The 12,168-nt window shown below is 37.5% G+C and overlaps 1 protein-coding gene across 2 annotated transcripts in view; it reads left to right on the forward strand.

Annotated features, from left to right (window-relative positions):
* The first annotated feature begins 651 nt into the window (after nt 1-651).
* The window catches only part of LOC100927054 (disintegrin and metalloproteinase domain-containing protein 32-like), an 85,092-nt gene continuing 73,575 nt past the window's right edge, over nt 652-12,168 (forward strand). The window contains exons 1-3 of one of the 2 annotated variants that reach the window (XR_004231758.1): nt 652-795; nt 4,565-4,641; nt 8,723-8,784. Coding sequence is in view for 1 of the 2 variants with exons in the window: in XM_031950735.1 (XP_031806595.1) it covers nt 738-795; nt 4,565-4,641; nt 8,723-8,784 (197 nt within the window). In the remaining variant the exon portion in view is untranslated. The remainder of the gene's footprint in view (nt 796-4,564; nt 4,642-8,722; nt 8,785-12,168) is intronic. The other variant, XM_031950735.1, reaches the window with a different exon arrangement.

Here is a 12,168-nt window from a genome sequence, read left to right on the forward strand (position 1 = left end):
GTTTCTCATCCCTGCGGTTTTGCACAGACTGACTGATACCTGGAGCGCGCGCCATCTTCCCCTCAGCTTTTAGATGTCCTCACTTCCTTCCAAGTTCCACTCAAATCCACGTTTTTTTTTTTTTTTACCTGAGACTTTTCCTAACCTGCATCGGCTGTTAAATTCTCTTGGGTTTATTTCCCTCAAACTGATAGTCCCTTGGCAGAATGCGATCTCCTTGAAGAACCTTTGGCTCAGTAATTCCGGCAGTGGGTTTGTCGTCTGGAGACTCAGTAGGTGTTGGAAGCTGAAACCTTCCTAAGTCCCCCGCCGGGCAGCGCCAACGGCGGGCTAGGCTTCTCGGGCCGGAACCGCGAGCCTGTCGGGCAGAGATTCGGGAGAGCCGGACGCGCTGCGCCGGCTGCTCAAGCTCGGGATGGGGGCGAAAAATGACGCCACAGGCCGCACCCCTCGCGGCAGGGGGGGGCAAGAGAAGGGGGGAGGAGGAGAGCAGCGCAGGCCCAACGCCGCACCACCCGCCTCTCCGGCTTTCCCTTGCCCCTTCTCTGGGGAACACCCGCCTTGGGCCTTTACTCCCGGCACTTCCGGCTTGGCCCCTCCCCTCCCCCCCGCTCCTCGCACTTCCGGCTCGGCAGGCTCCCACCTCCTAGTCCCGCCTCTCGCACTTCCGGCTCCGTGGGCGCCGGCGTGCAAGCGTTAGTCTTCAAACGGTTGCTGGACCGTTTGCCGGCCGCGCCATGTTTTACCTGTTGGCCCTTTTTGCAGGGCTCAATGAGCTGCTTATACTGGGGCTCGGTGAGTTTCGGAGTAGCCGGGGACTCGGATCCCACGGGATACCTTGTGAAGAAAGGGCTTGGAAAAAGAGCCCGGATTTAGATGGGACACTTCTCTGTTAGGGCCGGGAGTGGGATCTTAGGAGTCTCGGGGAGCCCCAAATAACCCCACGGGAGGGATAATTGTCAGGTGCAGATGTCTCGGCTCGCAATTTCCCGAGCGTCTCCGGAAACCTTTTGTCCTCCTCGGACAAGCTTCATTTGAGTAAGACGCGTTACTAAGTTGACAAAAGGTCAGTTGTTGCCTTCGTTAAGTATGGTGCCCGCAGTCAGGACGCGAGATCTGTTTTATTCAACAATTGGACCACGTTAGAATAAGGGCAGGAGCCAGTATGACAGTGGGGAGCCGTGACTGGTACGTAGTGTCACGGATGCCGGACAAGCGCTGCCTGAGAGCTTTGGAGAAATACAGAAAAGCCCTGGTGCAGACTGCTCGCAGGACCCGCGCTGTGTCAGAGCCTCAGTTAGCTTAGAGGGATGGATGCCCTCGGGGGCCCCAGCTCTGAATCGGGGATCCTGGGATGGATTATTTTCGGGTATTCGGGCTTTCACGTGGGAAATGGGGTAAGACTCGTTTTGCTGTATTCTAAAAGGCGGAACTAATACCAATGGATGGAAACCGTGGAGGCTTATTTTGAATCGACTTAAAAACTTCCCGACAATTAGAGCTGTCCAATAGTGGATTGAGAGAGAGTGGACTTGTTTTCATTAGAGGCTTTCAAGTGAAGGCTGAATGCTTCTTTATTGATGATTATTAGAGGATGCCTATTCGGGTATAAGTTGTACTGCATAACCCCTGAGGGGTTGAGGAGAGAGACTACGGAGGCGGGAGAAACACAAGGGAACAAACAAGAAGAGAGAGCATATAGAGAAAGAAGAGGTCAAGGAGAGAGCCTTTGTGATGAGAGATGGCTGCTGTGATCTGGCAGGTTGGGTGAGAATCAGGAGTGAGTAGTATCCATAAAAGACGCGTTGTCGTAGGACTCTGTACCACGGCTACTGCTACAACCCTCCCTTAGTTAAAGGTTGGCAAGAGGTTTAAGGAAAGGCATTGCTATTCACTCACTCATACCACTGTTGCCTGTTGTGACTTAATAATTTATTAAAGTTTAGAACTAGAGGACCTTAATAGTATTTTAGTCTATTGGACATCTCTATCTTGTTGTCCCAATGACACTTCAAATTCAACATGTCTAAAATAATTCACCTTCTCTGATCTAGAAATTCTGCAGTCCAACCACATGTTTTATTGGGCATATCACTAGTCACTCAGGTTTTTAACCTTAAGGCAGGGATTCTTTTTTTTTTTTTTGTAAGGCACTTTGGGTTACGTGATTTACCCTAGTTCATAAGGCTCCAAAGTGCCAAATGTCTGAGACTGGATTTGAATTCTGGTCCTCTTAATTCCAGAGCTGTTGCTCCATCGACTATATCACCTAGCTGTCCCAAGAATTTTTATCATTACTTTGTTTCATGGCCCCTTCTGGCAATTTGGTGAAGCCTGTTGATCTTTTTTAGGATAAGGTTGTTAAATTCGTAAAATAAAAATAAGACTTAAAAAGCAGACCAATTACATTGGAATAAAGTTTTAACTATTTTTAATTTTATTTTTATTTTTAATTGAAGTTTATTTTCAAAACGTATGCAAGGATATTTTTTATATTTCTTTTTCTTTTTTTATAATAACTTTTTTTTGACAGAATCCATGCCAGGGTAATTTTTCTACATTATCCCTTGCACTCACTTCTGTTCCGATTTTTCCCTCCTACCCTCCACTTCCTCCCCTAGATGGCAAGCAGTCCTATATATGTTGAATATGTCGTAGTATATCCTAGATACAATGTATGTGTGCAGAACCAAACAGTTTTCTTGTTGCACAGGGAGAATTGGATTCAGAAGGTAAAAATAACCCGGGAAGAAAAACAAAAATGCAAACAGTTTACATTCATTTCCCAGTGTTTTTTCTTTGGATGTAGCTGCTTCTGTCCATCATAGATCAATTGAAACTGAATTAGGTCTCTTTGTCAAAGAAATCCACTTCCATCAGATTACATCTTCATATAATATTGTTGTTGACGTATATAAAGATCTGCAAGGATTATTTTTCAACATTGACCCTTGAAAAACTGTGTTCCACTTTTCCCCTTCCTTCCCTCTACTCCCTCCCCTGGATGGCATATAATCCAATATATGTTAAACATGGTAACAATATATCAGACTATTTTTAAAAAACAAGTTCATGTACTCCTAAGTTAAGAATCCCTGCATTAGGGTTATTCTTGACTTCTCCCTCATCTTTCCATATCTAATCCATTATCAGTTTTCTGCCAATTACTACAAAATTTCTTGAATCTATCACCTTTTCTTTCATTAATGAACTATTATCCTTTTTTGCCAGTTATTGTCAGAATTATTGTAACATCCCATCTCTAGCTTCAGATTCTCTGGAATCTCTTTCTTTGTCTTTTGAATTTCTTATTGTTTTCCTAACCATGTCCTCTACCTTTTCTACTTGCCTTGTATTATTTTTATCTTTATATCCTCTCAATATAATATAATATTGGGAATATTGAGAATATTATAAACTCCTTGAAGCTAGTAGGGAGTGTTTTATTTTTGTGGTATACCCATTATACAAGTGTCTGATCTGATGCCATGTATATGTTAGGTTCTTCTTGTTGAATTTTGATTAGGGCAGACAAAGTTGGAAGATTAAAGAAAAAGAAGTTGGGGAGGAGGGCAGAGTTGGGAAAGGGAAAATGGAAAATGGAAGGAGAAAGCAAAATTAATATAGTGAATCGGAAGCAGTGGTAAGAGAAAAAGGATTGGATAAATGCTGGAAGTTTTAATAAAACATTTTATTGAAAACTCATCATTGGAGTCATAAGGTAAGGTTTGCTGGAAAGGGCTAAAACTCTTAAAAGATATGCTTGAATCAGACAATGGAGCACTTAAGGCTAATTACTTATTAGACAATGACTCTATTACCATATATTTGTAAAAAGGGCCCTTCTCACTGTTTGGTGCTGGCTCAATGTTTTGGTATATACAGATAATCATAGGAGGGATTAGAAAGTGGGGTGAGATAAGCCAGACTCGCTTTGTGGCAGGAAGGAGGAGAGAAGTTGGTGGTGAGTTTGTGACAGTTTGTCCATCTCCTTTACTTCTCCCCCTAAAGACCAAGAGCTTTTACTTATCCTGACTGGGGCTGATCCAGAGGCCTCTAGGGAACTAGCCTGGAGTTTACAGTTTGCCATCTCACTGCTATAGCTGTGGAAGTAGAAAGTAGGAAGCAGTCTTTTTCTTTTACTGTTTAGTTTGTGTGTGGCTCAAATATCTGTGTAGTAGCAGGTGGCAAAATGTATGGGTATAAGAAAGATGCAAGATAAGTTTGGTAGTAAGGAGAAGTTGAAAGTAGAGAAAAACCCCTGCTTGTATCTGTGTGAAAAATTATCTTTTCAGTCAGTTGTAAGGAAATGAAAGATCACAGACTTGGAGAGAATACCAGAAGTAAGGAATTAAAATAAGGGAAATTATAAGAATCTTGCTGGCATAAATTTTGGGCATAAGAAGTCTTAATTTCAGAGACAAATGGCAGTCATATGTAGAAAAGGCTACTTAAGGAAACTTAGAAATAGAAGAATACTTTTGAATATAATAAAGAGAAGCCTGGTAGGTCCTGGAATGAGGTTATTTTATCAGGTAATTAAAAACTTGTTTACTTTCTCCAGATTTTCAGCAATCATTTGTAGAGATCACAGTTCCAGAGGAGATCCTATCAAATTCAAGTGATTCAGATTTGGAATATGTAAGGAGCAGAGTTACTCAGAATTATAAGTATGATATTGATTCTTCTTTAATTGCATCAAGAAACCTAGTAATACTTCAGTAAGTAAAGCTATCAACATATATGACCACCTACAAGGAATATAAATTTGCTAACAGCTACATTGAAGGACAATGAGAGTAAATAAATTGGTGGGTTTTTTAAAGTCAGTTATATAAGATCTTTATATAGCAAGTCAACTGTAGAACTGAGGTTTTATATATTACAAAATCTTATTTCCTCCTCCCTAAAAATCTAAAACTTTTCACTGGAAAAATTAGATTTTTGAGGGGGAAAATATTTTAGCTTGATATTATATACAAAATTACCTTAATTCCATATGTTCCTTTTATATGAATATTATAATAATATGTTAAAGTAGTATATTTTATTGTAGTGAGTATTTGGTAATACTCTTTTAAGAAATAATATAGTAATAATATGTCGAAATAGTGTTCTTTGGTTTGAAACAGTTAATGCATGTTCATAAATTACTTAATACTGTGACTTGGCATTTACTATATAATTTACTTACTGGGGAAGGTGAAGAAAAATAATTATTTCATTTTAGCAATTGTTCTTTTTTATACCAAACATACTCTGGTGCATAATTGTAGATTTGAGTCTAGTCCATATGACAGACATTGGCCTCCTTGCTGTTCTTGTAACCTAAAACTCCATCTCCTGATTTTAGATATTCTTTTTGCTTCCCACCTCAAACTGTGCTAGATAACTTTTCTGATTTCCTTCAAGTCTTACCTAAAGTCCCTCCTACAAAAGGCCATTCTTAGTCCTGGAAAATTTTACTGTCTTCTCTCCAATTAATTATCTCCAATTTATCCTGTCTTTATCTTTTTTGTAGATGGATGTTTGCACTTTGTTTCTTCCATTATTAGATTGTGAGCTCCTTGAGAAAAAAGGACTTTAATTATTTTTTAGATTATCTTAAACAATTATTTTGCCTTTCTTTGAATTTCCAACACTTAGCACAGTGGTTGGCATATGATAGGTGTTTAATAAATGCTTTCTGATTTGACTCAGTAGCTGTAGATGGATTAATCTGGCTAATTACTGAACCCTTTATTCTTAGTTATTTGCTGTGGGTGATAATTTATCTTCCTATCCTGTGCTATAAAAATACATTTGGTTTCCTTTCACTTACATAAAAATAAAAATGTTTTCCTTTTGTACTTGCAGTGATGGTGGTAGTAGGGGAAAGGGTGATAAGAATCTGAGTTTTATAGATTATTCATGGACATTAACTTTTTAGTACTCTTAGCATGAGGTCTTTATGAAATGACCAACAAATTGACATAAATAGAACATGTTCATATTGGCATTTATTTATTTTCTTAATGAAAAGAAAGTTCAGGGTTTTTTTTTTTTTTTTTTTTTTTGTTTTGTTTTTTAGAGAAATGATTTAGAGAAGTGGCAGAATTGATCATGCACTCAAAGGAATTAAGAGCTATCATGTAATGGGACAGTTCATCTTCGCTTGTAATGATCATAATAGCCATTAAAAACACTGCCATGAAGAAAATTGCTGTGTATATAGACCAGGCATTTATCACAGAGAATAAAGAAGTATGTTAAGGGGTCTCCTATACTTTTGTTTTTGAGTTTTTATATTTTCTAGAAACACTGGACCAGTGCAGGAGGCTGTGAATGTGCCAAGAATGATCCTTCCTACAGCTGACATAATTGGTTGTTTGTCTCCCATATGTCCTTAGGAGTTAAACAGGTACCAGTCAGTGTGCACTAGGCTGAGAAGCTGCTTGTGCAGCTAGGATGCATAGGATAAGTAGATCCTTCAAGGTCTAGGAAGGAAAATGAATGCTGCTTTTGCCATCACTTTGTTCTTCTCTTTCTAGTGGGGTTTTGCTCCTTTCCCACCTTTATTGCACCTTTTCCCTTCCTATGCTATTCCCTTTTGGGTGGAGATTTTTATTTCCTCTCTTTCCTTTCTTGTATTGTCTTAAATATGCTAACTTCTGTATGGATTGTGAACTCTTTGCTTTAGCTTTGGATTCCACATTCACGTTCATTTTTATTGTAAAAAATCTAGTTACAACATGATGTCTTATGAACCTGTAATTTTGTGCTTGATTAATAAATAGAAAAATTACCTAAAGAATATGAAAAAGATCATACGAACTAAGTATATATACCTTAATAGTAATTTGAAAGAAAGTTGGGAAATAGAATTTAAGACTAATAGACAAAATGAAAGCAGTCACCATAATGATTTATCAAAATGTCATGAAAACTTTATTCAAGAAGAAAACAGGAAGACGTTGGTTGTGGCAAATGTTAAATAGGAATAGGGATTGGACAGTATAATTTCAGTGATACTTAGAACTCCCAGATGAGGAAGCCCTATTCATTAAATACAGGTCAACACTGAATAATATCACCAGAAATAAAATTAACTGCTTTAAGAGATGGAAGCAACTAGTTTCCTATTCCATATTCTTCCCCAAGGTTAACAACTTAATCCTTGCCATTAATTAAATTTATGCTGATTTTCCCTTAAAACATTTACACTCTTTATGAGAAATTATTGGCTCAGGGTGAAGCAAATTGTGTTCTCTTTAAGAAACTGTATTTCCTTTTGATCTGTGATCCCTTTCAGAGTCTCAGCCATTCCTGGGGAAGGCATATCCCTCCAGACAAGTTATCTTTCCAGGATGTCAGAGCCTTTGATTCAATTAGAAATCCTGGTCAAAAAGCACCCCTTTGAAGTGTTGTTAATTCCAATAGGAGATCCGGGCTGATAAGAATCTAAGCCTGGGAACCTGGGCTGTCCCAGCCCCCCACATGGTCTGAACCTGCTCAGGCTGACCCAATGCCAACTAAGATACCCAATATAACAACTTCTTTCAACTAAGGTCTTTGTAGATGGACCTAGGTAGCTCACTCAGCTGCCAGGACCTTCTGTCCACTGAGAAAGCATTCTCAGTGCAAAACTCCGTTTTCCAATAGATCTGCCACTATAGAAGTCAGTCTCTTGGTAAACTGATTTCTATCCAACAATAAACTTTCATTTTGCAACTAATAATTCGGGAATCAGTGAATTCTTTCACTCCTAAAACTTGTAGCCGATTTAAAGGCGATTCTTAACAACTGTTTTATTGCCACTAACCTCTTGATCACCAGGATGAGACCACTCAAACCGCATCAGGGGGACTTAAGGCTCAGGCTGTTGATAATCATTTCCTAGTTACCGGAGTACAAAATATTTATGAGGAACTGCAAGCACTCTATTGCTTGACTAAATTCAATGGGCAACTCAAACAATGGAGTTTCATTCAGCTCAGTCAATATTGGTTATTCCCAATGTATAACCTAGTTAATATTTTCTTGCTTTGGTTAAATAAATTACCTTTTGTAAATGGCTAAATGACTTATGCGTGTCTTACTTTGTTCCTTTATTAAACCTAACCATAGAAAGCTGGCCTAAACCAGTCTTAGCTCAGAACAATTAAGCAAATAAATGGTATAGTACTTAATATGTTTTCATGTTAAGATAAGATGTGGCATAATTATATTCTTTCTGAAATTATACTACCTACTATTTGGGGGAGTTATGATCTAGAAACACATTTACACACTGTCAGCTAGAATATGGGAAATCCTGAATGGAACTTTGAGTTTGGTAAATCAGTCTGAAAGACACAAGAGAATCTTATTGCTGCCAGTTGCCTCAATGATGCTTTCTTATGATCCCATTTTTTGAGTTTCTACTGTTTTTCTGGTTATAATTGTTTGAGGGTTTTTTTTTTGGTCTCCTTTTAATTATGTCTCTTTATTGATGATAGTATTTATGAATTTGGGACATAATATTTAAAAGATAGGCTAATGTAATTTTCAGAAAATTCTAAATGTAAATTTTAAACCAAAATTATCTTTAATGAATGAAAAAGTATTTGTTAAATGCTATATGAAAAACACTGTATTAATGAAGAAATACATTGTAAATATCTCTTGTGGAGTACTAGATCTAAACATTGTATTTTTATTTCAAAATTGCTATATTGACTTCTTGTTCTTCTTGATATTTTAGGAAGGGATTTCATATACTATTTCAATAGAAGGGAGATTGTATACTTTACACCTCACAAAAAGGTAAATATTCTCTTGGATTAATTTTCACTACTCATAATTAAAAATAAGCCAAGCATAATTTATTGTAAAATGACTTGAATGAAAAATTAAAGATGATATTAAGATTGTGGACTAAAAGATGCTGATATTCTAACAGGAAATTTTGGGAGAAGGAAGAGGTTAGGGAGGAAGATAAAGAATTAAGTTGTGAATTAGATTTATTTTTGCTTTTGCTTGATTAGAGATCAGGATTGTTATCTCTTTTTTTTCCTCAGCTGAAGCATAATATATTCTTCACCCTTTTACCTTTGCTCTGTATATACCTTTCTGCTTCAAATGTGTTTTTTGTAAACAACATATTATGGGATTCTGATTTTTAATCCACTCTGCTATCTGCTTCCCTTTAAGTAATATCAAACAATTTTTTTTTACCATATTAATAATACCAAAAAAAAAACAACCAAAAGAAATACTCAACTGTATGCCCAGTGTCCCATCTTTACTATGAGTATTATTTATACAGGGTGAAACCAAGACGACAGAGAAAAGGTAAGAACTTGTATGAGCTCTCCCAAATTCCCCACCAAAAAACTTTAAGTAATACCTCAAAACAAATTCTGAAGTGGCAGAGCCCAACAAAATTATGGGGTCAAACACTTCTCTAGCCCAAGATAACTTGGTCTGCCACACTGTTCTGAGAATAAAGCAAAGGTGGCATTCCAGCAAACCAGGAGTTGGCACTGGGAATAACTGAATCAGTAATGGCAGTGGTCACTTCTGGAACTCTTAGCTTATAGGCAGTAAGGGAATTACTCAACTGATTGAAAGATTAAAGGGGTTCCTTTGCTCTCACTGAGTGCAGGACTCCGTTGCCTTGTCAATACTTGGATCCAGTTCAGGATCGCAGGTAAGGAGGAACACTAGCACACTAGAGCTAGAGGCAACAGGGGCCTAAGCATGTTGGTCACAGTTTCAGGGCATAATAATAGAGTATTTGCGTCACTCATAAATCAGAGCACAGGTTAGGAGATTATTCTTATTATAGCCAAATTCCAGAAATTGCAGGTCAAGGAGAGAATATTGCAAGCATCAGAACCAATTCAGACACCATGGAGGATAATAACAAAATTGAACAGATTAAAGGCTCATTGGTTGGTATATAATATTCCAAAGGGCAAAAGAGCTTGGATTACAACCAAGGATCACCTATCCAGAAAAACTTGACTTTTATCCTTCAAGGGGAAAAATGAATATTCAGTGAAATAGATGAAAAGACCAGAGTTGAATAGAAAACTTAACTTTCAAATACAGAACTCAAGAGAAGCATAAAATATAAACAGGAAAGGGAAGTCACAAGGTATTGTTTCCATTTCTGCATGAGAACATGATACTTGTAACTCGTAAGAATTTTCTCATAAGGGCAGGTGGTATAAGTATATATGGACAGAGGGCACAGGTATTAGTTGAATGTGAAGAGATGATATAGCCCAAAGTATATCATGTATATCTTTGCCCAATAATAGCAGTTCTTATTTGGCATTGCAGTATATAAGATTAGCAGAAGAGAACCAGGATTCAAATCCTTTTTCTTTTGCCTTCCTTTCCCTTCCTTTCCTTTCCCTTCCCTTCCCTTCGCTTTTCTTCCCTTCCCTTCCTTTCCTTTTTGCCCTGCTGTCTTCCTTATTGTCTGCCTACTTTCTTTCCTTCCTTCCTGGCTTCCTTTCATCCCTCTATCCTTTTCCTATATCTACAGAAGGTTTTATATACACTCCCCAAAGGAATGTAAATTTTGATCGATGAAATCTTGCAAGATATCTTGGGTTTTATGGGCTAAGACCATGCTTTAAATCCCAATCACTTTGACTATTAATGATTGGCCAACAGTTAGTTCCAGGCCAAGTTCCACTTGATTGATTGGCCCTGATTGGCTTAGAGTGAATGTAAATAATAATAACAGTGTGTGTGTGTGTGTGTGTAGGTATTCTCTGTTTCATTTCTTACCTTGCCGTAATCACTGATGGGACCTTGCCTCAGTTAAACTGAGACTTGTTAAAATTCCAACTTAAAAAGGCCAAGGTCTCCTATTGCACCCAGGGTCATCTCTTAGTCATCCTGATTATATCTGGCCCCTGGATTCAAATGGGTTTGGACAAAAAAGTGAGGCTGGTAACTTTGCACAGCTTTCCCTCACTGAAATCCAGTTCACTTGTATGTCATGGCTTCACCTCCATGATGTCATGGTCCTCTTCCAAAATGAAGGAAAAAAATAATTACTGCTAGGTCTGTATCTCAAAAAGATAAAAAAAGAAAAAGCATCTGTATGTACACAAATATTTGTAGCAGCTTTTTTTATTGTGGTGTAAAGTATAGGAAATTGAGGGGATGCCTACTATCAATTGGAGAATATCTGAAAAAGTTGTGAGTATATAATTGTGATGAAATATTGTGTTAAAAAATTGATAAGTAGGATACTCCAAGAAAAACCTGGAAAGATGAACTGATGCATAGTGAAATGAGCATAACCAGGAGAAGACTGTATACATACAGTAACTCTAATATTATATGATGATCAACTGTGAATGGCTTAGCTATTCTCAACAATACAATGATCCAAGACAATTCTGAAGTACTTACTGTGAAAAATGCTATAAAGAGCTGGTGCTTTCACAAGATATCTGACATTCATACATACATATAAAGGAATTATGACAGAAAAAAAGATGGGCTATTCATATAGCAAGAGAGGGATAATGAGTAGACAGAGTACTGCATTGATAGGTACCATTGAAATTTTAAGAGTAATTGAGTTAATCCTCTGGCATTTGAGTGAATCGTCATTGGTGAATTTAGGAGAGTATATAGATAAAAGCAAGCTAGGGAGGCATGAATTATTTTCATACTGATTTCACAGACTCATTTGAGCATCATGTGCCATGTACTATGCTACAAACTAAAAATACAAAGTCAAAAATTAAACAGTTCTTTCTTTTCACTCACCGTTTTAGTGAGTTTAGCTTGTTTCAAGCCAACATATGCACATATAAATACAAAACATAATCAAAAGTTATTTTGATGGGATAAAATGCCTCATGTAGTGCATACCAGCTCTTCATTATTGTAGTTGATTTAGGAGTAAGAAATTATGTCAACTGATTAAACATGAGTATCATGAATCCTTATAACATAATTAAAAATATTACTGCCAGATTAAAAAGAGTTCACAGCAATCTTAATCTTATTTCTTTGAAAGTTTTCATTTACTGTAACCCTTCCTTTTTCTTTTTGATTTAAGTTTTACTAGGGAGTTTTACTACTCCCATCAGTGATGAACTAGATGCATCTTCACAAACACACACGCAGTCTGAGCTTAATAAAATGTACCTATTCTTTCATTCTTTGTACTTC

The sequence above is a fragment of the Sarcophilus harrisii genome, chromosome 2 (assembly GCF_902635505.1).
Source record: "Sarcophilus harrisii chromosome 2, mSarHar1.11, whole genome shotgun sequence".
NCBI lineage: Eukaryota > Metazoa > Chordata > Mammalia > Dasyuromorphia > Dasyuridae > Sarcophilus > Sarcophilus harrisii.